The sequence below is a fragment of the Lithobates pipiens genome, unplaced genomic scaffold (assembly GCF_037356315.1).
Source record: "Lithobates pipiens isolate NorthernLeopardFrog02 unplaced genomic scaffold, aLitPip1_a1.2 Scaffold_16, whole genome shotgun sequence".
Lineage (NCBI taxonomy): Eukaryota > Metazoa > Chordata > Amphibia > Anura > Ranidae > Lithobates > Lithobates pipiens.
The window spans coordinates 602,375,940-602,403,537 of NW_027507748.1; the positions used below are offsets into that span (position 1 = coordinate 602,375,940).

General features: G+C 41.4%; 1 protein-coding gene across 8 annotated transcripts in view; it reads left to right on the forward strand.

The window, feature by feature from the left end:
• The window catches only part of PARP4 (poly(ADP-ribose) polymerase family member 4), a 716,724-nt gene that overhangs the window by 596,414 nt on the left and 92,712 nt on the right, over positions 1-27,598 (forward strand). For 7 of the 8 annotated variants that reach the window (XM_077483981.1, XM_077483982.1, XM_077483983.1 and 4 more), the window contains 2 exons: positions 5,475-5,636; positions 19,515-19,676. In XM_077483981.1, coding sequence (XP_077340107.1) covers positions 5,475-5,636; positions 19,515-19,676 — 324 coding nt within the window. The remainder of the gene's footprint in view (positions 1-5,474; positions 5,637-19,514; positions 19,677-27,598) is intronic. The other variant, XM_077483988.1, reaches the window with a different exon arrangement.

Genomic DNA, 27,598 nt, shown 5'->3' on the forward strand with positions numbered 1-27,598 from the left:
GTTTGACGAACCTAGTTGGGCGGACAGTCCGCCCGTGTGTACGCGGCCTAACTCTACTTTGTCCGCTACATTATAGACAGTAGGGGGTGTAAAAATAAAACCTCAAAACTTCTAGTAAGGACTGTCCTATAAAAATGATTTCCTCTGTTACTCTCTGTAGATTCTGCACTCTGCACTTAAAAACTACTTCTGAGAACACCTTTTTACTGTGGCCTTTGCAGCAGCATTTGCCACTGGACATCCATAAAACATGTCCATACAAACAAAATACATACTCGTAAGATCCTGACTTGGGCATCTGGATATATCTTTTTGTTATCTCTGGAAGGGATGTTCAGCTTTTGGTAACACCTTTTGGTAACAGGTAAAACAAGAAGTGGTATGTTATAAAAACAACTGTGGAGAACCCTGGCTCTATCCCACGCTCATTTACTAAGGCAGCCATAACTGCTTGTGACAGATGACATGGTCCACGTGTCAAGCTGAAGGGAAAAGAGTGTCTGGCAGACATAAATGATCACCTTTTCCAAAGTCTTGTTTCGTAAAAAGTTGCCCTCTGTGGACCACTTGTGCTTCTTGTTCTGGGGTCCTTAAAGTTGAATTATTAATCCCAGCTATACTGGGCCAGAACTAGGGTGGAATCTGTGAGTTGCACAGACCCAGCAAGTGTCCGGGGCTGTAAATGCAGCATCCTTAGAGTCGCCTGGTCTTCTTCCATATGTGAGTTTTACTGTTAGTATGGCTACCTCAGCAAGAACCTGGAAGGCTGAAAACAGCCGATCAAATTAACTTGGCGTGCTTGATTGGTTTACCTGCTGAAGTAAAAACAAACTTCTGGCCCTTCAAATGGAACCAATAGCTCTCTATATCTCGACTATCTATATAAATATATACTCTTTTTATAGCTCACAGGCTTTTCTAAAACATGGAGCTCTGCTTCTTGAGCTGGGGAAAAAAGGATCCAATGACTCTGAATACAGGGAATCCTTCTGGGTGATAAACCTCATCCTCGGTATAAATAACTGGGAAATAACACTACAAAAAAGTAAATACTCGGGTCTTCAGGGAGTGTGTCCTGCACTGGGCTCACAGCAGCTGATTCCTATGTCATCAATTTAACACATGTGGTTTTTCTTTGTCTCCAGCCTCCTCCAATAGAGGCAATAAGGTGGCTGGATTCAAATGTACATATTTTTCATTGTTAGATTTGTACATAAACACACAAAACAAATTCATATTTTGAACCTTTCATTAGACAAACACTTAGTTAGCTATATATTTGCTGTACAGAATATCGGACCATTAAAAATTAAATATTTGGCCAAAATAATGTTTGTAACTTTGTCTAATAGCAACTTTGCATAAAGCTACAGCTCTGATCTATCGGGGTGAACCCTTCATTACTGGGTCCAGCTTGCATAAATATAACAATGGCTTGTTTTCTATAATGCTGTTTGTGTAAGAACTCCAGTTTCATGTTCTTTAAGGTTGAACTGGATGGACTTGTGTCTTTTTTCAACCTGCTAACTATGTAACTATGTTTCAAAAAGACAACTTATTCCTGGCAATATTATAATAAATGATAAGAATACCCTGCAGTCATGCAGAGATGTCCATAAATCCAAAATATTCTTCTACTTATACCCACTGCACTTACAAGGAAAAGGGGCACACCATTTCACAATCCACACATTCTGCTTTGGATTTCAAAAATAAAAATACATAAAAACAAAAAGGACCAACAATATGTATGACCGACCAGAAAGCACTTGGCCATCAAAAACTATAAACCAACTGGCTGCAGGCAGCAGCTATCCTAACAGGATGTATGGACTTGATGTGATGGGTCTGTTATATTTAAATGTTATTATTACTCTCACATCATGGACCGCACATCAAGTTATTATCAGACTTTAAGATTTCATTTCTGTAGAAAAACTTCCTTATGTATCCCATCCATCTTGGCTTTGTTAAACATTATTGCAGCTGTATTCAAATTAACAACCTCATCTTAATCTTTTTTTTCTTTCCACTCAATAAATGTAAAATTACAAAATTGTTATCTTAATCTAAACTAATTCCATTTTTACCAATTTCCCCATTAACCTGAATTTCATTAACAACCAAAGGTTGTCTAAACCAGTTTCAATATATCTATATTTATTAATAAAATTGCTAAACTCATATTAGAAATGAATACTCAAATGATAATTTCAATATCATACACTAATATATATGCACAGATAAATGTCCTAAAAGGGGGACATATTACTTAATTTTACTCAATTTCTCTCTTTTTTTTTTTTAATGCACTGTTTCCACTATCACAGGATATTAAATTTGTTTAAGACACGGTTAATTTGTAACCTTCATTTTACCATGTTTGGAAAACAGATTCAAAAATAATTGTGATCACATTGTTTATCATTAGATTCGTTAACCCAGCACATTTTGTTATAAATGTTTTGTCTAAAAAAACTGAAATTGGTATGGTGTCCTTCCAGCTTATCACCAACCTCTCATGCCAGCCACATTCTTTGAGGAGAGCACAAAGGAGGGGGTCACATCTGCGTACATGACACAAGCGATAGAACTAAAGGTTCCAGCATTCACAAACATACACAAGTATCACTCTAAAATCGCTTACATTATTCCCATTTGTACACAACACATGCATATCATTCTCTCACTTTCTTTTAACGCTTTTTAATACTTCCTTGCTTAAATTTCTGCTTTCTTTATATTGTTCTGATATCCTTTGCATCCAATGTATTGTAATACCATACTTCACATACTGTACCTTCTATGATCAGACGGGCAGCTATAGTGCTCATCCCATCTTCCCTCTCTGATAACATATAAAGCATTCTGTTTTAACTCTCATTACTGTTTCTTGACTTTACTAGTTGTAGTGCCTGACCCCAAATGCATCCCACAACTTAACATCAAAAAGTCCCTTTCTGTCTAGTGTTTATGTCACTCTTGATCCATCCTGCTCACATAAATAGCTGTTTCTCTAGCTGTATACTCTGCATGATTCTTTGTCCCTGTGGACTTTGGTGGTAACCCAGTTACCCTTTGTGGATCCCTGTCCACTTTAACCATTAATCTAGGGGCTCAGTATAGGCGGAACTGCACCTTCGGTTCATATATAGCGCTCCTCTTGCGCTGGGCATTTTTGAGGGTCTCTTACCCATCATTCCCTTACTTAATTTAATGCCCATAATGACTGGCCAGTCTTCTCTATGTGTGCCTATACCCTTTTGCCTCTAAACTACTTTATCTAGCACATGTACTACATATACCTGTGAACAGCACTATTCTTCCCTTTCTCTATAACACTCCGATGGACAGTAGACAGTGACAACATAACATATAACCACCAATCAATACAGTTCGATTAAGGGGAGTAAAATAGGTACCCTTTGTCCCGAAAATGCCTTACCGATCAAGGAAGTCTGATAACTCAAATGTAGGCAAAAGGCTTACCTCAGCCGGCTGATTATCAGAAATTCCCGGATCGTCTCAAGCTCCTCGTTTCGGATACTCAGGGTCACCTGATAACCCCTGCTGGGCTGGCTTCGCCACCTGAAATGTATATTTTGATGATAGGCAACTCCTATCCTCATATTGATTGGTGATTCCAAATTAATAACTACTGCAGTAGGGAACAGACACAAAATATATGCTCAGCATCTTTCCAAATAACCGTTCTCCTTTATTATGACGCATTTGAAGGTTTTTATACGCATGATTACGTAGGTATCACAGTAATATTACAATTGTACGTTTATGGTAACAAGGGGCATTACATAGGCAAGCTAATTCTAATCAGGACTTGAAAGAATGCAAAACATGTACTGAAAACATTGTTAGTGCCGTGTGCACAGTGAGGGCTTTGTGCAATACATATATAATGAGAATACAATTATATACAGAACCTACAAATTTCCATTACACCGGGAAGGCATGGGCTGTACAGGTCGGGATCCAATACCATCGGAATAGGACCTTATATGCTGTTTCTAGTGTATTTTTATTAAAGGAGCATTTGGCTACTATTTTTCAGGCCTTACGCCAGTCTTCTAGGTCTATGGGAGACTGGAGGTCCCTTCCCCATTGGTCCATTTAGGAGAGAGATGCTGATGTTGGGCGTCCATTCAGAGATGCATAAATAGCCGAGGGGAGGCAAGGGGCCCCAGGGTCCTGCTGACATGCATGTTCAAAAAAAGTATTTTAAAAAAGGGTAAGTGGAAGCAGGGCAGCAATCCAGTGTTTCAATTGAAGGAAGCGGTAGTGATCCCTTGCCAGTGCATTGTGTGTTTCTCGCATGGCCTCTCAGGATAGAAAGAAACCAAGGAGAGAAATTTTTGAACCTGCATATAGCCATGAGAAAGCCAATACACATTCCTAGCCAGCTAACTGTATCAAAGTAACCTCTTTCTGACTAGCCTGAAATCCAAGGCAACTATAACTTATGAACTATTTAACCGTCCACAAAAAAAAAAAAACAGGTGACAACCATTCTTCCACCCAATGATGGGAAGCAAGAGTGTGAGCCCCACATCAAAAAGTCACATAATGTAAGGGAAGCATAAATGTAAAACATATAGCTTCAAAAAGGTACATTGTTCCATGAAAGGGGGTTGAAAAGAACCCCATAACAGATAAGGAGCCTTGTGAAACATAGATAAAGCTCCATGTAAAAAGTTAGAAAAGCAACAAGAAGAAAAAAAAGGAGTAGAAGGGAACCAGTATTGGGTTGGAGCTGGGCCAGGGACTATCCCACGCCCAAGGGGTAGACCCCTCAGTGATAGCTAGAAGCCAGTTAGAGAGACCACAATGGGTAGTTTTGATCGCACATTTCTCTACTTTGTCATGCAAAATAACAGCTCATTTTTCATTGACCAAATACTATGACATGTTTTATTTTACCTGTGCGGTGGTTGGCACCCCTGATTTCCATTTTCTAGTGGAGGTTTGATTGGCAGCTGTAAAAATAAAATATATCAACTTAAATGGGTTGGCAGAGCACGAATCAGCTTTAGGATTAAGCAGTGTCTCATGGATTGTTGGTGATGCTGTTTCCCAAGACTGCAAAAATCAATTGCTGCATCCTCGTCCGGAATTTTTTGATCTGTGTCCCACAACACATGCACCAAAATGCCAGCTAAACCACAGCTCTGTAAACCACAATCAGAGGTGGTTTGGTAAATTTTGCTAGCCTGGTTGATACCATATACCACTGCAGTAAGAGCTTGTAACTAGCCTGTAAATAAAAAAGGGGTCGATCTACCCATGTGCAACAGTATCCAATATTTGGGACAATTGGTATGGTTATATATATATATATATATACAGTATATTTTTATATCCATGTGTTAACACTGCAGAATCAAATGCTTAAGCGATATGATCATCAAGTAATCTTTTTATATCGCATGAATCTGAAAAGTTTGCTTTCTCTACAATAGGGCTCACCAGTACCACAGGAGATAGAGAAGGTTCAACATATAGCAGGCTTTGGTTTTGGCTCTAGTACTGCCAGTTTGCTTGCAATGTCTGGTCCACTTGGAGCAAGTGAACCTAAAGATTCAGGATCTTTGTTTGGATACTCACAAGCCTTTCGTTTAGAGGTAAGTAACAATATACCAAATGCATTGAATACAGCTTTATCTTTGAGAGGTGTAAGGCAGAGTGGCCCTCTAGGGCAAACAGAAGTCAGAAGGCACGTCCGCCTCTCTCCTCCCCTCTGGAGAGAGAGAGAGAGAGAGAGAGAGAGAGAGAGAGAGAGAGAGAGAGAGAGAGAGAGAGAGAGGGAGAGAGGGAGAGAGAGAGGAGAGAGAGAGAGAGAGAGAGAGAGAGAGAGAGAGAGAGAGAGAGAGATTTTAAAATATATTGAACTTGGCAAAGCATTCATCTTGGTATTTATGGGAGAACAAGTGCACCATCATTGGTGTTCCTGGGGGGGAGAATAGTGCCCCATCGTTGGTGTTCCTGGGGGGGATAGTGCCCCATCATTGGTGTTCCTGGGGGAGGGAACAGTGCCCCATCATTGGTGTCAGTTTGGGGAATACACAGACCTCTCCTTCCCACACTCCTGTATAGCTCCTGCAGCCCGCTTTGGTCCGCTCCCTTGCCCAAGCCCACTCCCCCCTTTTTGGGTCTGGTTCTTTGTCCAACCAAACTCCCTTTCTATCGCAACCCCCTCTGGTCCGGTTCCTCTCCCACATGTCTCTCTTCCAAACTCCCTCCCAACCTACTCCCTCTAGTGCTTGGTCTCCAAACTAGCTAACTCCCTCCCACCCTCCAGTACGGTCCCCTCTCCCACCCTCCAGTAGGTCCCCTCTCCCATTCAGGGCCAGCCCCCTCACTGCATTGTCAGTAATGAATGAGGGATTTTCTTTAATAGTTATGTTGTGATGCAGTTTGAGTGTAACACTCAGTTTTTTTTTTTTTTTTTATTATTATTATTTTAAATATTAAAAAAAAATGTTTTTGTTTGATGTTATCCGATTAATCGAAACAATAATCGCCCAACTAATCCATTATGAAAATAATAATTAGTTGCAGCCCTAACTGTGACATACTGAATCGGAGCATGATCCCCTCTCTTCGGAGACTGGGCTGCAGGGCAATATTCCAACATAACGACCCCAAACACACCTGCAAGGCGACAACTGCCTTATAAAAAAGCTGAGGGTAAAGGCGATGGACCGACAAAGCATGTCTCCAGAAATAAACCCTATTGAGCATCTGTGGGGCACCCTCAAACAGAAGGTGGAAGAGCGCAAGGTCTCTAGCATCTACCAGCTCTGTGATGTCCTCATGGAGGAGTGGAAAAGGACTCCAGTGGCAACCTGTGAAGCTCTGTTGAACTCCATGCCCAAGAGGTTTATGGCAGTGCTGGAAAATAATGGTGGCCATACAAAATATTGACACTTTGGACCCAATTTGGACATTTTCACTTAGAGGTGTACTCACTTTTGTTGCCAGTGGTTTAGACATTAATGGCTGTGTGTTACGTTATTTTGAGGGGACAGCAAATTTGCCACTGTTATACAAGCTGAACGCTCACTACATTATAGCAAAGTGTCATTTATTCAGTGTTGTCGCATGAAAAGATATAATAAAATATTTACAAAAATGTGGGGGTGTACTCACTTTTGTGAGATGCTGTATATACAGTACAATGAAAGTGAAAAAGTTTTTGCCCCGTCCTGAGTTTTTATTTCTTTGCATATGTGTCACACTTAAATGCTTCGGATCATCAATCAAATGTTAATATAACACAAAGATAACCAGAGTAAATACAAAATGCAGTTTTTAAATGATGGTTTAATTTATTAAGGGAAAAAAACTGTCCAAACCTGCCTGACTCTATGTGAAAAAGTAATTGCCCCTAAACCTAATAGCTGGTTGTGCCACCCTTGGCAGCAATAACTGCATTCAAGCATTTGGGATGGCTAGCAAAAAGTCTTTCACATCGCTGTGGAGGAATTTTGGCGCACTATTCTTTACAGGATTGTTTTAATTCAACCACATTGAAGGGTCTTCCAGCATGAACGGGCCTGTAAAAGATCATGCCACAGCATCTCCATTGGATTTAAGCTTGGACTTTGACTAGGCCACTACAAAACCTTCATTTTTTATTTTTTTATTTTAGCCATTCAGAGGTGGGCTTGCTGGTTTGTTTTGTATCATTGTCCTGCTGCATAACAGGAGTGGGCTTGCGGTCAGAAACTGCTGGCCAGACATTCTCCTTCAGAATTTTCTGGTAGAGTGCAATATTCATGGCTCCTTCAACAATGGCAAGTCGCCCAGATCCTGAAGCTGCAAAGCAGCCCCAGGCTATCACACTACCACCACCATGTCTGACTGTTGGTATGATGTTCTATTTATGAAATACTGTGTTAGTTTTTTGCCAGATGTAACAGGACGCACTCCTTCCAAAAAGTTCAACTTTTGTCTCATCAGTCCACAGAATATTTGCCCAAAAGTCCTGGGGATAATCCAGATGTTTTTTTGGCAAATGTGAGAGGAGTCTTTGTGTTATTTTTGGTCAGCAGTAGCTTTGGCCTTAGATCTCGTCTATAGATGCCATTTTTGCACAGTCTCTTTCTTATTGTTGAATCGTCAACACAGACCTTACCCTAAGGTAATTGAGGCCTGCAGTTCTTTAGATATTGTTCTGGGTTCTTTTATGACCTCCTGGATAAGTCATCGTGCTCTTGGAGTCATTTTGATCAGCTGGTCACTCCTGGGAAGGTTCAACACTCTTTCAAATTTTCTCCATTTGTGGATAATGCCTCTCATCATGGTTCCCCGAAGCCTCAAAGCTTTAGAGATGGCTTTGTAACCATTTCCAGACCGATAGATGTCAATTACTTTGTTTCTCATCTGTTCTTGAATTTCTTTAGATGGCAGCATGACGCATTGCCTTTTGAGCTCTTTCAATGTGCGTCACTTTGTCCAACAGCTTCTATTTAAGTAATTTCTTGATTCAACAAGTCTGGCAGTAATTGGGCCTAATTGTGGCAAGTGATATTGAACTTAACTTTCCAAAAAATGTGGTTAATCACAGTACATTTATGATTTAGCAAGGGGGGGGGGAAATACTTTTTCAAATAGGGCTAGGAAGGTTTGGACAGACTTTTCCCCTTAATAAATTAAATCATCTTTTAAAAACTGAATTTTGTATTTACTCTGGTTATCTTTGTGTAATAGTAAAATTAGTTTGATGATCTGAATATTTTAAGTATGACAAATATAAAAAAAAATAAAAAATCAGGATGGGGCAAATACTTCTTCATAGCACTGTGTGTGTGTGTGTGTGTGTGTGTGTATATTTATTTATTTATAGTATATAACTTTTGGTTTTGGATATAGACTAAGGACAAAAATGTTGGCAGCTATTGTTTTGCGGTCTGTGTTTGGGAGCTTTCCTTGTTTTCTGTCCCTGAATTGTTCCCATTATTGACAATCATACAATTTTGAACTCTCATCACTTTGTGTAGTGCTGAATCTCTCTAGCTGGGATAAAAATAACAATAAACCCTCGCAGAGGTTTTAACAACTTGCTTGCTCCCTCATTGCGTGCATGGGGATTAAGAGGAGGGTGGGGGGTGTGGTTGAGGTTAAATTTTAAAATGAAATGCTTTTTGGAAAGTGGAACTAAAGCTTCAAATACTCTCGTGTCCTCCAATGATGTGACATCTGTGAGCTCCCTCACTGGCCTCAGGTGCATCTTCACTAGTTCATCTTTGGGATCTTGCAGCATCTTGATTGGCCGAGCCAGGATGATGTAACTTCTATGCATGTGTAAAGGTGTTAATTCTCCTGGAAACCAAGAAATGCTAAGAATGTTCATTCTGAAGTTGCTTCTGAGCAGGTAGACAGTTTTCTTTTGCAGAAGAGACATAGTATAGACTGAGCTGTACTCATAATGATGGGAGCCCAGGCTGTGTGATGACGTTCCCCCAGAGAGCAGTTTCATAAAAGTCTAGGATCACATAAAGTGGGTTGAAGTTAGTTGCCTTTCAACCTGGGAGACTGGATACACCAAGTGGTTGATAAAAATTACTGCATGGGACTGATTTAGTGTTTTGCAGTAAAAGCATTTTTGTTTTATTAGGAATCTTCCCTGCTGTGCTATTGTTTTCTGGCAGTGGTTACTCCAGCTGATCAGCGCTGCAGTCAATTGGCTGAAGCTGATCAAATGAAAATTTTCTAACTGTCCCGTTCAATGAAAGTCGATATCATTAGATCAACCTCTGTTAATCGGGAATGACCAAAGATAGGTTTTAATACAGCCAGTCTCTGCTGAATCAGCCAAATATTGATCCATCCTTAGCTGCAGTCAGATAAGAGAAGTGATGAGAGCTGAGTTAAGGTACATTCCAAGCAAAAGGGGTGTAAGTAGTACCATTAATTCTGCTAATTAATGCACCCCTCTGCCCTTGCCTTCCAATCCCCACTCGTAGAGCTAGAACCTCAAATCTTACATCAGTGCATACCTAAGCATTTGCTTCCAAGGACCAACTCAAAGCCGTGTTCCTGCTACACTACTGATGCACAGGCCTTCTATCCTCACACTGGCAGGGGAAGGGCTGGGACATACTATTTATGGTACACCTAACTCACTGTTCTGAGGACGTCTTGCCTCTGTCTAGAGCCCTAAACTGCCTACTGTTCACTATGACTATAGGGTTCGGAAAACCAACTATAGCAACATATAGTGGCCAAAGTTGGGGTTAGGAGCCCTGTAGTAAAAAATAGGTAGTCTAGATGTAGCCACTTGAGGTCTCCAGAGTAGCAAGTGGGGTGTACCATAGATAGTAAATGGCAGAAAACATCTGTGTTCAAATCCAAATAGCTTACATACATATATCTAACACATCATAGTTACATAGTTAGTAAAGTTGAATAAAGACACCAGTCCATCTAGTTCAACCTGAGTGAGTGTCTACAATTGTCCCTATCCCTGTACATTGCACACTTACATCAGTCCCTACCCTCAAGGAGCCCACAATCCAAGGTCCACATTCATATACTAGGGCCAATTTTGGATAGAAGCCATTTAACCTACCTGCATCAAGTGCTAAAAGAGGTGTGACTACAGGCTAATACTGAAAATACAAAATTAATTAAACCCTTACATATTTCTAGCAAACTTTTTGCATAAAACCAACAATATTTAGTTCACATATATTAAAATACACATTCTGTTTCAATATATTTATTGGATTTTTTGTAAACAAGAGGTTCATAAACAAGCTTGTTAATCATCCGTGCAGGAGCTAAAAAAATGAGTAAACAATACCAAGGAACAATAATGTTCATAATTATACTTAATCAAAGTGAGTATAGGGGATATTGCCAGAAGAATAAAGTCTGTAGAAAATGCCATGTCCCCAAACTCTACATATCATCACCAGAGAGGAGGCTCTTCTACTGCAACCTTCCCTCTCCATAGGAGGTGACGGCATATACAGAAATAGTGAGAAAATAGAGAGAAGGCAAGGAGAGTAAAATAGCAGGAAGAAAGAGTCATAGATGAGAAAGAGGGAGAAAAGGGTGCGGGAGGGGGGATAACTGGACTCGGGAGCCCCACAGGTAGAAATCATACAAGACCCAAACGGGACCATTGGAGTGGGGGAAACTGATAAGAGATCCACAGTTCTCAAATTTTGAGAAATTTAGCATGTGAATCATTCACAATACTTGACATTTGTTCCTGAAGCATCATAGCAGTCATTCATGTCTTCACCCCCTGGAAAGCCACGAGTTGGGTCTTCCAGGCTTGAGCTATGGTCCGCTTAGTCGCAATGAAGAGGTATGTGGCTAGCTTTTGCTGTGGAGCATATAACCCAGGTATTGGACAATGTAATAGGGTTAACTTGGCATCCTTACGAATGGTGAGATGGAACAGGGTCTGAAGTAAGCCAAAAACCCTGGACCAGAACCCCACTAGTCTTGGGCAAGACCACCAAATATGTATGACATCCCCCCGCAGTCCACAGTTGCAGAAACAGCTGTCACTACTCCCGGGAAGGCATGGGCTGTACAGGTCGGGATCCAATACCATCGGAATAGGACCTTATATGCTGTTTCTAGTGTATTTTTATTAAAGGAGCATTTGGCCACTATTTTTCGGGCCTTACTCCAGTCTTCTAGGTCTATGGGAGACTGGAGGTCCCTTCCCCATTGGTCCATTTAGGAGAGAGATGCTGATGTCGGGCGTCCATTCAGAGATACATAAATAGCCGAGAGGAGGCCAGGAGCCCCAGGGTCGTGCTGACATGCATGTTCAAAAAAAAGTATTTTGAAATGGGTAAGTGGAAGCAGGGCAGCAATCCAGTGTTTCAATTGAAGGAAGCGGTAGTGTTCCCTTACCAGTGCATTGTGTGTTTCCCGCATGGCCTCCCAGGATAGAAAGAAACCAGGGAGAGAAAGTTTTGAACCTGCATATTGCCATGAGAAATCCGATACACATTCCTAGCCAGCTAACTGTATCAAAGTAACCTCTTTCTGACTAGTCCGAAATTCGAGGCAACTATAACTTATGAACTATTTACCGATCCACAAAAAAAAAAAAAAAAACAGGTGACAACCATTCTTCCAGTTAGAAGTTAGAAGTTAGAAAAGCAACAAGAAGAAAAAAAAGGAGTAGAAGGGAACCAGTATTGGGTTGGAGCTGGGCCAGGGACTATCCCACGCCCAAGGGGTAGACCCCTCAGTGATAGCTAGAAGCCAGTTAGAGAGACCACAATGCACCACCATCCCTTTCTTGTTAAACTAGACCTATACAGCTCTCCCGGGACAGCATGGGTAATACGAGCTGCCTGTGAGAGAGGGGAGGGACCCGATGACGGCGCCTGTGTGAGCAGATGGGGGCGGTCCCGCTGATCAGCTGGAGCAGTGTGAGGGGAAAGGACGCTGAGCTCCATGAATGAAGCCGCCCGGATCGTCCTATCTCACCACTAAATAGACTGACCGTGTACCGTGTACACCCTCGGGGTGTTAAGCGGGTAAAAGCGCTGTGGCTCTGATCGATCGGTTCAGAGTCCGTCGACCCCCCCCCCTCCGCGTATAGTCTCCGCTGCCCTGGTATGAGACCTATAGTGGGCTAGTGCACTGCCAGGACCTAGGACGAGGTGGAGTGACAATACAACAGCGTCTGAAGAGATTCCTGGAGCACTGGCAAACACAGCGGAAGCACTGACTGATACTCCCTTGATGATCCCCTGGAGGCTGTATGGACAGAGGAACGAGATGGACTGAGGACTGAGGGCACTATAAGAATATTTATAAGTAACCACCTCCTCCCCAGGTATTTTTTGAACCTTTTATGCCTGAATACATGCTGAATATGCGGAATACATGTTAAACTTCATTTGAAATGTATCTGAACATTACCTGTTGATGTTCTGGGCGGCCCTAGATGAAAAGACTCAGTGTAAGCAGGAGGAGTGGAAACAAAGCAAAACAGTGGAGGCTCAGGAAATTGATCCCACATATTCTTGAGAGGGCAGACCAGGATGTAATAGGAATAAGTGGAGCTTAAACATAAATGACTGATAAAACGACATATATCCACAAAAACGATGTATATGACTTGCATATGAAGTATATGGAATGATCGCCGGAATGTTATGTGTGATAATGTGTTGCCCGCTTTTTGGAGTCCTGTAAACTTCTTTTTAGAAGAGATCGCAGTAATAGCTCGCACTTAAAAACACAGAGAAAGTGGGCGGGGATCTGGGAGCCGGGCTCTCACTGCAGCGCAGGTGGCACAATCAAAGAAAGACTGAATAAAGAATTTTTCTTTTTTTTTATTTCTTTCTCTCTCTCAATCCTGGGGAGGCAAAGGACAAAAGGTGGGAACATGAGGGGAAGAAATCAAAAGGCGAATGAATCAAAGGAGAGTCTTAACACAAGCACGATTCAGAAGTATATGAAGGAAATCAGTGTAAAAAGCCCCGGATTAGAAAAAAAGCAGCAGGGGGTAAAGGAGAAGAAGAGAGAAGTAACTAAGTCAGCAGGGGCCCCGGGAGATAACTCAGGGGAGGAGCTGGACTCAGATTTGGAAGGCAAAATGAGGGGGCAGAGGGATATCGCTCAAATCCCCACAAAAGGTGAAATGCTGGAAATGTTCGCCAAACTAGAGAATACCATCAAAGTAGAAATTTCAAACGTCAGGACGGATATGGGCCATTTATTGAGGAGAGTGGAAGAAGCAGAGGAACTAACGGGTAAACAGGCCCATGAAATATTAGAACTGAAAACGCAAGTTGGGAAACTGCAAACGGACCAGCGGGACATTTTATATAAGCTGGAAGAACAAGAAAACCAAAACAGACGTCAAAACCTAAGGATTAGAGCATTGCCGGAACAACAAGGAGAAGATTTGGGGGTTAAGATGGGAAAAATATTTAACCCTATATTAGGAAGAGGGATAGGAGAGGATTTAAAGATTGAGCGGGTTTATAGGGTGAGGAAACCCCCAGGTCTGAGGGAAGAGGTTCCGAGAGACGTAATTATAAAGTTTTGCCTCTTTGAAGACAAAGCCAAGATATGGAGCAGGCTCAGAGGGCTGCCCCCATTACAATATGAGGGAGTATCTTTACAGGTTTTTTCGGACTTATCGGCAGGAACATTGGCTCGGAGGAGACGTTTAAAACCGTTATTAGAACAAATGAAAATGGCAAATATTCGATATAGTTGGGGGTTTCCAGCGGCCCTATTGGTCCAGCGGGATGGAAGAACATTTAGATTAAAATTTCTAGATGAGTTGGAGGTCTTCTGTAATAATCTGGGGATCCCAGTACCAAAGATCTCTAAAGATGCCTAATGGACTTATACAAAGGACATTGATATTGGGAGTTGGATTTGGGGAAGGCTTATAAGGTTGCTGATCTCCTTCTCTTTTTTTTTTTTCTCTCTTTCTTTGTGGAGGAGGGGGAGGGGGGAGAGTGGGGAGGGGGGATGGTGGAAAGAGGGTGGCGGATGGATCAGGTGGGGCCCCGGGACATCATACCGTGTCTGAGGGGGGATCCCCCGTCTCCCGGGGGGGGCGGGAGGGGGGGGGGACCCTGAAACGGGTGGCCGCGATCGGAGTCGCACCCTAGTGGGTAAAAATCTGCAGAATAGAGGGGGTCCTCAGCTGCAGAGTAGAGGTCGGGATTTGGCCAGGGGGGGAGGGGGGGAAGGGGGGGGGGAGGGCGGGGAGGGGGATGAGGTTCCTTGCAGCACCAACTAAGGTAATATGTATTGAGATGAAGCAGGAAAGAAGACGGAAGTATTACATCTTATTGGAAAACTATAGATGATAGAAGTAAACTTCCTGTCATATAATGTTAAGGGTCTGAATTCTTTGGTTAAGAGGCATAAATTGTTGAAGGAATTACAGCAGTACAGAGCGGGGGTGGTGTTCCTGCAGGAGACCCATTTGTCTCAGGACACAAATATCAAATTATATTCAGATAGTTATCCAAATTGGTTATATGGGGACTCGCCTATAAAGAGAGCTAAGGGAGTCGCAATAGGGTTTGAGAAATGTATAAAGTTCACATTGATTGATAGGATGACAGACCCTGAAGGCCGATACCTGTTTGTAAAGGGAAAATTAGGGGATAAGATTCTCACCCTAGCAAATGTATATTGCCCTAACAAAAATCCCATAAGTTATTTGAAATTAGTTCTGGGGAAGTTAGAAGATTTTAAGGAGGGGGATGTTGTCCTTGCAGGAGATTTCAACTTTTGTATGGATCCATCTAGGGATAGTACGTCCCAGGCTAGGGGGCTAAATACGAAATCATTGAAAATGATTAAACTATGGTTGAAACAACACCAGATGATGGATGTTTGGAGGTTGCAGCATGATAAAATAGAAGATTACACTTTTTTTTTCCCCGTGCATTGGACGTACTCCAGGTTGGATCACATACTGGTGGATCACAGGCTACTGGACCTAGTGACGGAAACCAAGATAGGAATAATTACACTATCAGACCATGCCCCGGTGTCAGTGAAGATGAGGATGCCCGTAACGCAGAGGCAACCGTTCACGTGGCGATTGAACGAGAACCTTTTGCAGGACGAGAAAATTGCGGAGGCAGTACTAAAGGAAATTGAATTTTATTTCTCCGTTAATGATACAGCTGAAATTTCTGGTGCCTCTCTTTGGGAGGCACATAAAGTATATATTAGGGTCATCCTCATCTCCATGGGCACAAGAAAAAAAAAGGAAAGACTTGAGAAAATAGAAAACTTAAGAGAAGAGGTATATAAATTAGAACAGGCCCATAAAAAATTAAGGCGGCAACAGCAGGAACATCTCCACTTATTGGTGATTAAGAGGGATGAACTTAAAGAGATGATGGTACAGGAATCAAAGAGGACATTGGACAGGAGAACTAGAGAGAGATACTATCTGGGAAATAAAATAAGTAGTCATCTAGCAAGACAGCTGAAAAGGAAGAGAGGGATTAACTTTATTGATAAAATACAAGATAAGAACGGGAAGATGACCCATACTACCAGGGAGATAGCCGAGGTGTTTAAGCAATACTATGAAGCACTGTATAATTTAGGACAAAAAGGGGCAAAAGATTTTAGAAAGAAAGACAAAATTAAAGAATTCCTGAATAAAGTGAAACTACCGAGTTTAGCAGAGAGTGATAGATATGACTTAGACAGACCCATTACAGAAGAAGAGATCTTTAAGGCTCTGAAAGAAACCGCCTCCGGCAAAAGTCCGGGACCAGACGGATTCACGATCTCGTATTTGAAAAAATATAAAGAGATCTTGGTCCCTAAGCTTTGCAAGTACATGAACGGCCTGGGCAGGGATTTTGGGATGGAAGGAGAGGCCTTGCGGGCCTCAATCACGGTGCTGCTAAAGGAGGGGAAGGATGGCACGCTCTGTTCGAGTTACAGACCGATTGCCTTATTAAACGCGGATACCAAACTATTCGCCAAGGTCTTAGCATCTAGGCTGAAGGAAAGGATGACCGAACTGGTTCATCCGGACCAGGTCGGATTCATCCCTGAGAGAGAAGGTAGGGACAACGGAGTGCGTTCGTTGCTCCTGCTACAGGCCTTAAAAATGAGTGGGTCCCCAGGACTATTCCTGTCGATAGATGCGGAGAAGGCATTCGACAGGGTAGACTGGGGACTCATGTTTGAAACGCTGGAAGTGCTGGGCCTTGGACCAAGAATGATCCAATGGATCAAGGTGTTATACAATCATCCTCAGGCATCTGTAAAAGTGAATGGGATGTCATCCTCCCAATTTCAAATGGAGAATGGAACAAGACAGGGGTGCCCTTTGTCACCCCTTCTTTTTGTATTATCCTTGGAACCGTTATTGGCCTCCATCTGAGATAACCCAGACATAAAAGGGATTAAAGTGGGTGAGGAAGAGCACAAACTCGCAGCATATGCGGACGATGTGCTGTTCTACATCTCCAACCCAAGGATTACGATACCGAACTTGCTGAGGTTGTTGGAAAAATACGGGGAAATCTCGAATTTAAAAATAAACCTCAACAAGTCCGAAGTTCTAAATATTAATATCAAGGGAAAGGAAAAGGTAAGACTCATCGTGGAATTCCGGTTTCCTTGGCGAAAGGAGATTAAATATTTGGGAGTTCTCCTCTCCGATACTATTAAGAAAATCTATGTTAACAATTATATTCCATTACTAGAGGAAATTAAGAGAGAAATAAAAAATTTTTCAACATGCCACCTCTCCTGGTTTGGGCGAATCAACGCGGTCAAAATGGTTCTGGCCCCAAAGATTCTATATAAGTTTCAAATGCTGCCCATTTCTCTCCCCCTAGCTTTCTTCAGGACATTAAAAGGGCTAATCTCAAGGTATATTTGGCAACATAAAAAACCAAGAATTGCTTATGCGGTTCTGAGCAGGGAAAAAAAAAAGGGGGGCCTTGCAGTCCCGGATTTTAAAAAATATTACAATGCGGTGGTTCTTACACGAGTGGTGGAATGGGGGAAAGAGGCAAATAATAAAAGGTGGGTAAGTGTAGAAAAGGCGATGAGCCAAGCACAGTTAGGACGGATAATTTGGAATCCCCCTCAGTATAGGTTTGTAGGAGTAAACACACATGAAATAACACGTATTGCACTTAAGTTATGGGATCGAATTCACGCACATAATAAATGGAGTTACAACTCACCTTTGATTTACTTAAAAGACAACGACTATTTTATACCTGGGAAACAGGAGGTGGGGGGTAATTGGATAATAAAAAGTAATGCACAGGTAAAAGATATTTACAGAGGTAAAATTAATACGTTTGAAGCACTTAGGAAGGATAGGGAACTTATGCGGATTGATGCCTGGAGGTATCTACAGTTAAGCCACTTTATTACAAAATTTCCCCATCCAATTCGGAGTGAGGAAGAATATAGGCCTTTTGAGCGGCTTTGTCTGAGAGACAAATCAAAAAATAATATAGCTCGAATTTATAAAATTCTATTAGAGGGGGAAGGACTGGAGGGCCCGCCCTATATTAAAAAATGGGAAAAAGAGTTGGGGACTCGTTGCAGCACTCAGACCATGGAGAAAATAATGAAATTAACTCATAGCGCGACGGCAGATAATAAGATGATAGAGTTGAACTATAAGTGTCTTGCAAGGTGGTACGCGACCCCAGACAAAGTGAGTAGATTTGTAGTTGCACAATCCCCAGAGTGTTGGCGGGGGTGTAAGATAATAGGAACTATGGCTCACATTTGGTGGGATTGCCCGATTATTAAAAAATATTGGAAAGAGGTGTTGGAGTTAATAAAGGTTGTAACGAATAAACACATAATTGAGGATCCTTGGACTGTTTTGTTTCACGGGACCGATGGCTCGGTGAGGCAATATAAGTCCTCTATAATCCCCATACTGCTCAGTGCCGCTAAAAGTCTAATTCCAAAAAAATGGCGGGAGCCGGATAGCCCTAAAATACGGGACTGGATACTCCGGGTAAATGAAATACAGAACATGGAGTGCCCAGTGGAAGAGGGGGAGGAAATTGTATCAGGAGAAGGGTGTACGGGCAAATGGGTATCTTGGAAAGAATTCAAAAATTCTTGGAGGTATGTAGAGGAAATTATAAAATAAAGCCGGGATAGATATACATAGGGTTGGTGAGGGTGGATACAACTCTGAACCTACTGCAAGGAAGGGAGGGGGGGGGGGGTGGGAGGAGGGAGAAGAAATGTTAAGTATATTTGGTTGTAAAAGATATTAAGAAAAGATTGAGTTTGTTTGTGATCGATTGTATTGTTTTTTGATTTTTTTTGTATACTCTATTTTGTAAAGGAAAAGAAAAAGGAATTAAATAAAGAATAAAAAAAAAAAAAAAGAGAGACCACAATGGGTAGTTTTGATCACACATTTCTCTACTTTGTCATGCAAAATAACAGCTCATTTTTCATTGACCAAATACTATGACATGTTTTATTTTACCTGTGCGGTGGTTGGCACCCCTGATTTCCATTTTCTAGCGGAGGTTTGATTGGCAGCTGTAAAAATAAAATATATCAACTTAAATGGGTTGGCAGAGCACGAATCAGCTTTAGGATTAAGCAGTGTCTCATGGATTGTTGGTGATGCTGTTTCCCAAGACTGCATAAATCAATTGCTACATCCTCGCCCGGAATTTTTTGATCTGTGTCCCACAACACATGCACCAAAATGCCAGCTAAACCACAGCTCTGTAAACCACAATCAGAGGTGGTTTGGTAAATTTTGCTAGCCTGGTTGATACCATATACCACTGCAGTAAGAGCTTGTAACTAGCCTGTAAATAAAAAAGGGGTCGATCTACCCATGTGCAACAGTATCCCATATTTGGGACAATTGGTATGATATATATATATATACAGTATATTTTTATATCCATGTGTTAACACTGCAGAATCAAATGCTTAAGCGATATGATCATCAAGTAATCTTTTTATATCGCATGAATCTGAAAAGTTTGCTTTCTCTATAATAGGACTCACCAGTACCACAGGAGATAGAGAAGGTTCAACATATAGCAGGCTTTGGTTTTGGCTCTAGTACTGCCAGTTTGCACGCAATGTCTGGTCCACTTGGAGCAAGTGAACCTAAAGATTCAGGATCTTTGTTTGGATACTCACAAGCCTTTCGTTTAGAGGTAAGTAATAATATACCAAATGCATTGAATACAGCTTTATCTTTGAGAGGTGTAAGGCAGTGGCCCTCTAGGGCAAAGAGAAGTTATTCAGAGTCTTGGAATTTCTGGACACACATTAGATACCTTCTTATTCAGCAGAAGAGGCTGAAATATGTGCTGTAAGTTTTTATTTTTGTTTGCAAATGTTTTAAAAAATAAATAAATTTTCCATATTAGAACAACAGTTTTTATGTAAGTTAATCCAATTTTTATAACATGTGCATGTACTACAGTACATGTATACCTGATAATATATATGTGATGTGTTAAGCTGTGTGCTGGGCTGCATGTCCTCCATGTGTACAATCAAAGTTTGATCCATCTTTGGTCAGCTTTAGTTAGCAAACAGATAAGAACAGAAATGAGAGCTGAGTTGAGGAACAACCAACAATTGTTAGGGGGTTTTGCCAGAGTTCTACATCGTAAGCAAGAGGGGTATGAGTAGTCCCATTCGTCCTTCACCCCCTCTGTCCTTGCTCCCAACCACCCCCACCCCTAAGAGGGAAACTCAGAGAGCTAAAGCCTCAAATCTTACATCTGTGCATACCTGAGCATTTGCTTCCAAGGACCAACTCAAAGTCGTGTTCCTGCTGAACTACTTATACACAGGCCTCCTGTCCAAGATGCTTCACACTGGCAAAGGCAGGGCTGGGACTTACTATTTGTGGTACACCTAGCTCAATACTTTGAGGACTTCTTGCTTTTGCCTAGAGAACTACACTGCCTAATATTGGCTATGACTATAGGATTTGGAAAACCAACTATAGCAACATATAGTGTCCAATTTGGATTACTATACTGGGCACGTCTGTATCCCTACCAAACACATTGGCTACTAGATGTAGCCATAGTTAGGGTTAGGAACCCTGAAGTGAAAAAAAGCCAGTCTAGATGAGGTCTACAGAGTAGTGAGTGGGGTGTACCATAGATAGTGGCAGAAGACATGTCTGTGTTTAAATCCAAATAACTTACATATACACTGTATATATAACACATCAGGTGCTAAAAGGGGTGTGACTACACCGAAAATTTTAAATAAACCTTTTGTACACTGCTGTACATCCGTACATATTTCTAGCAAACTTTTTGCATAAAACCAGCGATATTTACGGTACTTCACATATATTACAAAACACATTCAAGTCAGCTAACTGTGCCAAAGTAATACCTTTCTGACCAGTCACAAATCTACTCTGCAAACTAGCAAACCTATACTTAGTATGGTATACTTTAATGAACATATAGAGCCAATATGACATAAACAGAAAGGGCTAGAAGAGAGCTACAGACTCTAGAAAGTCGTTTCTGAACAGGTATGCAGTGTTTTGTTGCAGAAGAGACATAGTATAGAATGAAGCTACTTATTATTCAACCTGGGAGACTGGTTATACCTAGTGATTGTGCTAAGACAGGGGTAGGGAACCTTTTTGGCTGAGAGAGCCATGAACGCCACATATTTTAAAATGTAATTCCCCAAGAGCCATATAATATGTTTAAAGCTATTTTTTTTAATCGATTAATTGGCTAATTTCAATTATAACTGTAATATCCACATCATCTCCCCCACTGTAATATCCACATCTCCCCTACGATTGCCTGCTTGCTTACCACTACACAGGCAGGCAGATCCATGAGCAGTTGAGGCGGGTGAGAGGTGAGAGCCAGATGCAGCCATCAAAAGAGCCACATCTGAGAGGTGAGAGCCAGATGCAGCCATCAAAAGAGCCACATCTGGCTCGCAAGCCATAGGTTCCCTACCCCTGCGCTAAGAGATGAAGAAAAATATTTTTTTTATTTAATTGATTACTAAAGTGAATAAATTAATCACCTGTGCAATAAACCAATCTAAAAAAATCATTAATATTAAAAATAATATAAGCCACCTACACCCATAATAATGTGACAAACTACCAAATGAAAACCACAATTTCATACAACATGATAATTAATGAAAAAAAATCAACTTAAAAAATTCCATTAATAAATTCATTAAAAATTATTAAACTAATGAATTAGTGATAAAAAAATAGATTTATTTAATCCAAACAAATTATAGTCCATATAAAGTGTCCAATCCAAAACTGAAGGGATACATGCAAACGTGTCAACGGAATCTCAGTGATAAAATCCAACACACACCCTTTGGAAAGTGCTGTGAAGTATAGCCAATACTGCCACCAATAGAATCGCTGGCCGCTTACCAGAACTCTAGGTCCCTGTAAATGGGACCCAGAAACGTAATGATTACTCATCAGGGTTGACACACAGGATGGCAGAAATACGGTCATGGTTTCATAAAAGTCTAGGATCACATAAAGTGGGTTGAAGTTAGTTGCCTTTCAGCCTGGGAGACTGGATACACCAAGTGGTTGATAAAAATTACTGCATGGGACCGATTTAGTGCTTTGCAGTAAAAGCATTTTTGTTTTATTAGGAATCTTCCCCACTGTGCTATTGTTTTCTGGCAGTGGTTACTCCAGCTGATCAGCGCTGCAATCAATTGGCTGAAGCTGCTGATCAAATTAAAATTTTCTAACTTTCCCGTTCAATGAAAGTCGATCATTAGATCAACCTCTGTTAATCGGGAAGGACCAAAGATAGGTTTTAATACAGACAGTCTCTGCTGAATCAGCCAAATGTTGATCCACTCTTAGCTGCAATCAGATAAGAGAAGTGATGAGAGTTAAGGTACATCCCAAGCAAAAGGGTGTAAGAAGTACCATTAGTTCTTCTAATCCTGCACCCCTCTGACCTTGCTCCCAATCCCCACTCCTAGAGCTAGAACCTCAAATCTTACATCAGTGCATACCTACCCTGTTTCCCCTAAAATAAGACCTAGCGTGATTGTCGGTGTTGGCTGCAATATAAGCCCTACCACCCAAATAAGTCCTACTCTGTTTCCTCAAAAATAAGCCCTACCCTGAAAAGAAGACCTACAAGGACTTTAACTAGGGCTTATTTGGGGGGTAGGGCTTTTATTGCAGCTATCACAGACAATCACACTAGGTCTTATTTTAGGGGAAACAGGGTAAGCATTTGCTTCCAAGGACCAACTCAAAGTCATGTTCCTGCTAAACCACTGATACACAGGCCTTCTATCCTCACACTGGCAGGGGAAGGGCTGGGACATACTATATATGGTACACCTAACTCACTGCTCTGAGGACGTCTTGCCTCTGTCTAGAGCCCTAAACTGCCTACTGTTCACTATGACTATAGGGTTCGGAAAACCAACTATAGCAACATATAGTGGCCAAAGTTGGGGTTAAGAGCCCTGTAGTAAAAAATAGGTAGTCTAGATGTAGCCACTTGAGGTCTCCAGAGTAGCAAGTGGGGTGTACCATAGATAGTAAATGGCAGAAAACATCTGTGTTCAAATCCAAATAACTTACATACATATATCTAACATATTGGGTGCTAAAAGAGGTGTGACTACAAGCTAACACTGAAAATACTAAATTAACCTTTTCCACACTGCTGTACACTCTTAGCCCTTGTACACATGGTCGGAGATTCCGACGGAATGTGTTCGATCGGACTGTTTTGTCGAATATTCCGACTGTGTGTGGTCTGCATCGGACTGTTTCCGTCGGAATACCTGACGGACCAAGTTTTCCAACTTGCCGGTAAAATTTTCGGACAAAATGCTCCTATCGGACATACTCCGATCATGTGTAGCCTACTCCGACGGACAAAGTGCCACGCATGCTCAGATCAAATTCCTAGACCAAAGCTATTGGCTACTAGCCTGAACGTAGCCCCGTCGTAACGAAATAACGCCATCACATTATGTACCATTGGATTTTCCGACAATTTAGTCCGACCGTGTGTATGCAACATCACTTCCGGACCTTTTCCGGAATTAATCCGTCGGAATTACTCCGACGGATTTGGTTGTCGGAATCTCCGACCGTGTGTACAAGGGCTTACATATTTCTAGCAAACTTTTTGCATAAAACCAACAATATTTAGTTCACATATATTAAAATGCACATTCTGTTTCAATATATTTATTGGATTTTTTGGAAACGAGAGGTTCATAAACAAGCTTGTTAATCATCCATGCAGGAGCTAGAAAATGAGTAAACAATACCAAGGAACAATAATGTTCATAATTATACTTAATAAAAGTGAGTATAGGGGATATTGCCAGGAGAATAAAGTCTGTAGAAAAGGCCATGTCCCCAAACTCTACATATCATCACCAGAGAGGAGGCTCTTCTACTGCAACCTTCCCTCTCCATAGGAGGCGACAGCATATACAATAATAGTGAGAAAATAGAGAGAAGGCAAGGAGAGCAAAATAACAAGAAGAAAGAGTCATAGATAAGAAAGAGGGAGAAAGGGGTGAGGGAGGGGGATAACTGGACTTGGGAGCCCCACAGGTAGAAATCATACAAGACCCAAACAGGACCATTGGAGTGAGGGAAACTTATAAGAGATCCACAGTTCTCAAATTTTGAGAAATTTAGCGCGAGAGTCATTCACAATACTTGACATTCGTTCCTGAAGTATCATAGCGGTCATTCATGTCTTCACCCCCTGGAAAGCCATGAGTTAGGTCTTCCAGGCTTGAGCTATGGACCGCTTAGCTGCAATGAAGAGGTATGGGGCTAGCTTTTGCTGTTGGGCATATAACCCAATAGGGTTAACTTGGCATCCTTAAGAATAGTGAGATGGAAAAGGGTCTGAAGTAAGCCAAAAACCCTGGACCAGAGCCCCAATAGTCTTGGGCAAGACCACCAAATATGTATGACATCCCCCCCCCCCCCCAAAGTCCACAGTTGCAGAAACAGCTGTCACTACTCCCTGGGAAGGCATGGGATGCACAGGTCGGTACCCAATACCATCAGAATAGGACCTTATATGCTGTTTCTAGTGTATTTTTATTAAAGGAGCATTTGGCCACTATTTTTCAGGCCTTACTTCAGTCTTCTAGGTCTATGGGAGACTGGAGGTCCCTTCCCCATTGGTCCATTTAGGAGAGAGATACTGATGTCGGGCGTCCATTCAGAGATACATAAAAAGCTGAGAGGATGCCAGGGGCCACAGGGTCGTGCTGACATGCATGTTCAAAAAAAGTATTTTGAAATGGGTAAGTAGACTCAGGGCAGCAATCCAGTGTTTCAATTGAAGGAAGCGGTAGTGTTCCCTTAGCAGTGCATTGTGTGTTTCCCGGATGGCCTCCCAGGATAGAAAGAAACCAGGGAGAGAAAGTTTTGAACCTGCATATAGCCATGAGAAAGCCAATACACATTCCTAGCCAGCTAACTGTATCAAAGTAACCTCTTTTTGACTAGTCCGATATCCGAGGCAACTATAACTTATAAACTATTTACCGGTCCACAAAAAAAAAACAGGTGACAACCATTTTTCCACCCAATGATGGGAAGCAAGTGTGTGAGCCCCACATCAAAAAGGCACATAATGTAAGGGAGTCAAGCCCCCCAAAAAGTAAGGGGAGCATAAATGTAACACATATAGCTTCAAAAAGGTACATTGCTCCATGAAAGGGGGTTTAAAGAACCCCATAACAGATAAGGAGCCTTGTGAAACATAGATAAAACGCCATGTAAAAAGTTAGAAAAGAAAAAAGAAGAAAAAAAAGGAGTAGAAGGGAACCAATATTGGGTTGGAGCTGGGCCAGGGACTATCCCACGCCCATGGGGTAGACCCCTCAGTGATAGCTAGAAGCCAGATAGAGAGACCACAATGGGTAATTTTGATCACACATTTCTCTACTTTGTCATGCAAAATAACAGTTAATTTTTAATTGACCAAATACTATGACATGTTTTATTTGACCTGTGCAGTGGTTGGCATCCCTGATTTCCATCTTCTAGCAGAGGTTTGCTTGGCAGCTGTAAAAATAAAATATATCAACTTAAATGGGTTGACAGAGCACGAATCAGCTTTAGGATTAAGCAATGTCTCATGGATTGTTGGTGATGCTGTTTCTCAAGACTGCATAAATCAATTGCTACATCCTTGTCCGGAATCTTTTGATCTGTGTCCCACAACACATGCACCGAAATGCCAGCTAAACCACAGCCCTGTAAACCACAATGAGAGGTGTTTTGGTAAATTTTGCTAGCCTGGTTGATACCATATACCACTGCAGTAAGAGCTTGTAACTAGCCTGTAAATAAAAAAAAAAAAAAAGGGGTTGATCTACCCATGTGCAACAGTATCCCATATCTGGGACAATTGGTATGATATATATATATATATATATATATATATATATATATATATATATATATATATATATATATATATATATATATATATATAATACACACAGTGCCTTGCGAAAGTATTCGGCCCCCTTGAACTTTTCAACCTTTTGCCACATTTCAGGCTTCAAACATAAAGATATACAATTTTTATTTTTTGTGAAGAATCACCAACAAGTGGGACACAATTGTGAAGTGGAACGAAATCTATCGGATAATTTAAACTTTTTTAGCAAATAAAAAACTGAAAAGTGGCGCGTGCAAAATTATTCGGCCCCTTTACTTTCAGTGCAGCAAACTCACTCCAGAAGTTCAGCGAGGATCTCTGAATGATCCAATGTTGTCCTAAATGACTGATGGTGATAAATAGAATCCACCTGTGTGTAATCAAGTCTCTGTATAAATGCACCTGCTCTGTAATAGTCTCAGGGTTCTGTTGAAAGTGCAGAGACCATCATGAAGACCAAGGAACACACCAGGCAGGTCCGTAATACTGTTGTTGGGAAGTTTAAAGCCGTATTTGGATACAAAAAGATTTCCCAAGCTTTAAACATCCCAAGGAGCACTGTGCAAGCAATCATTTTGAAATGGAATGGAGTATCAGACCACTGCAAATCTACCAAGACCTTTCAGCTCAGACAAGGAGAAGACTGATCAGAGATGCAGCCAAGAGGCCCATGATCACTCTGGATGAACTGGAGAGAACTACAGCTGAGGTGGGAGAATCTTTCCATAGGACAACAATCAGTCGTACACTGCACAAATCTGGCCTTTATGCTAAGAGTGGCAAGAAGAAAGCCAATGCTCAAAGATATCCATAAAAAGTCTTGTCTAAAGTTTGCCACAAGCCATCTGGGAGACACACCAAACATGTGGAAGAAGGTGCTCTGGTCAGATGAAACCAAAATCGAACTTTTTGCCCACAATGCAAAACGATATGTTTGGCGTAAAAGCAACACAGCTCATCACCCTCAACACACCGTCCCCACTGTCAAACATGGTGGTGGCAGCATCATGGTTTGGGCCTGCTTTTCTTCAGCAGGGACAGGGAAGATGGTTAAAATTGAGGGGAAGATGGATGCAGCCAAATACAGGACCATTCTGGATGAAAACCTGTTGGAGTCTGCAAAAGACCTGAAACTGGGACGGAGATTTATCTTCCAACAAGACAATGATCCCAAACATACAGCAAAATCTACAAAGGAATGGTTCACAAATAAACGTATCCAGGTGTTAGAATGGCCAAGTCAAAGTCCAGACCTGAATCCAATCGAGAATCTGTGGAATGAGCTGAAAACTGCTGTTCACAAACGCTCTCCATCCAACCTCACTGAGCTCGAGCTGTTTTGCAAGGAAGAATGGGCAAGAATTTCAGTCTCTCGATGTGCAAAACTGATAGAGACATACCCCAAGCGACTTGCAGCTGTAATCGCAGCAAAAGGTGGCTCTACAAAGTATTAACGCAAGGGGGCCGAAAAATTTTGCACGCCCCACTTTTCATTTTTTTAGGGCTGTTACTGATTAAAATTTTCGTGTTCGATTAATCTTCTTTTTTTTTTAATCTATTAATCAACTAATTTTGATTAATTATAACGCACATACAGATCCAACTACTTTTAGCTGATCTCCTTGCATTGCAGCTCTGCA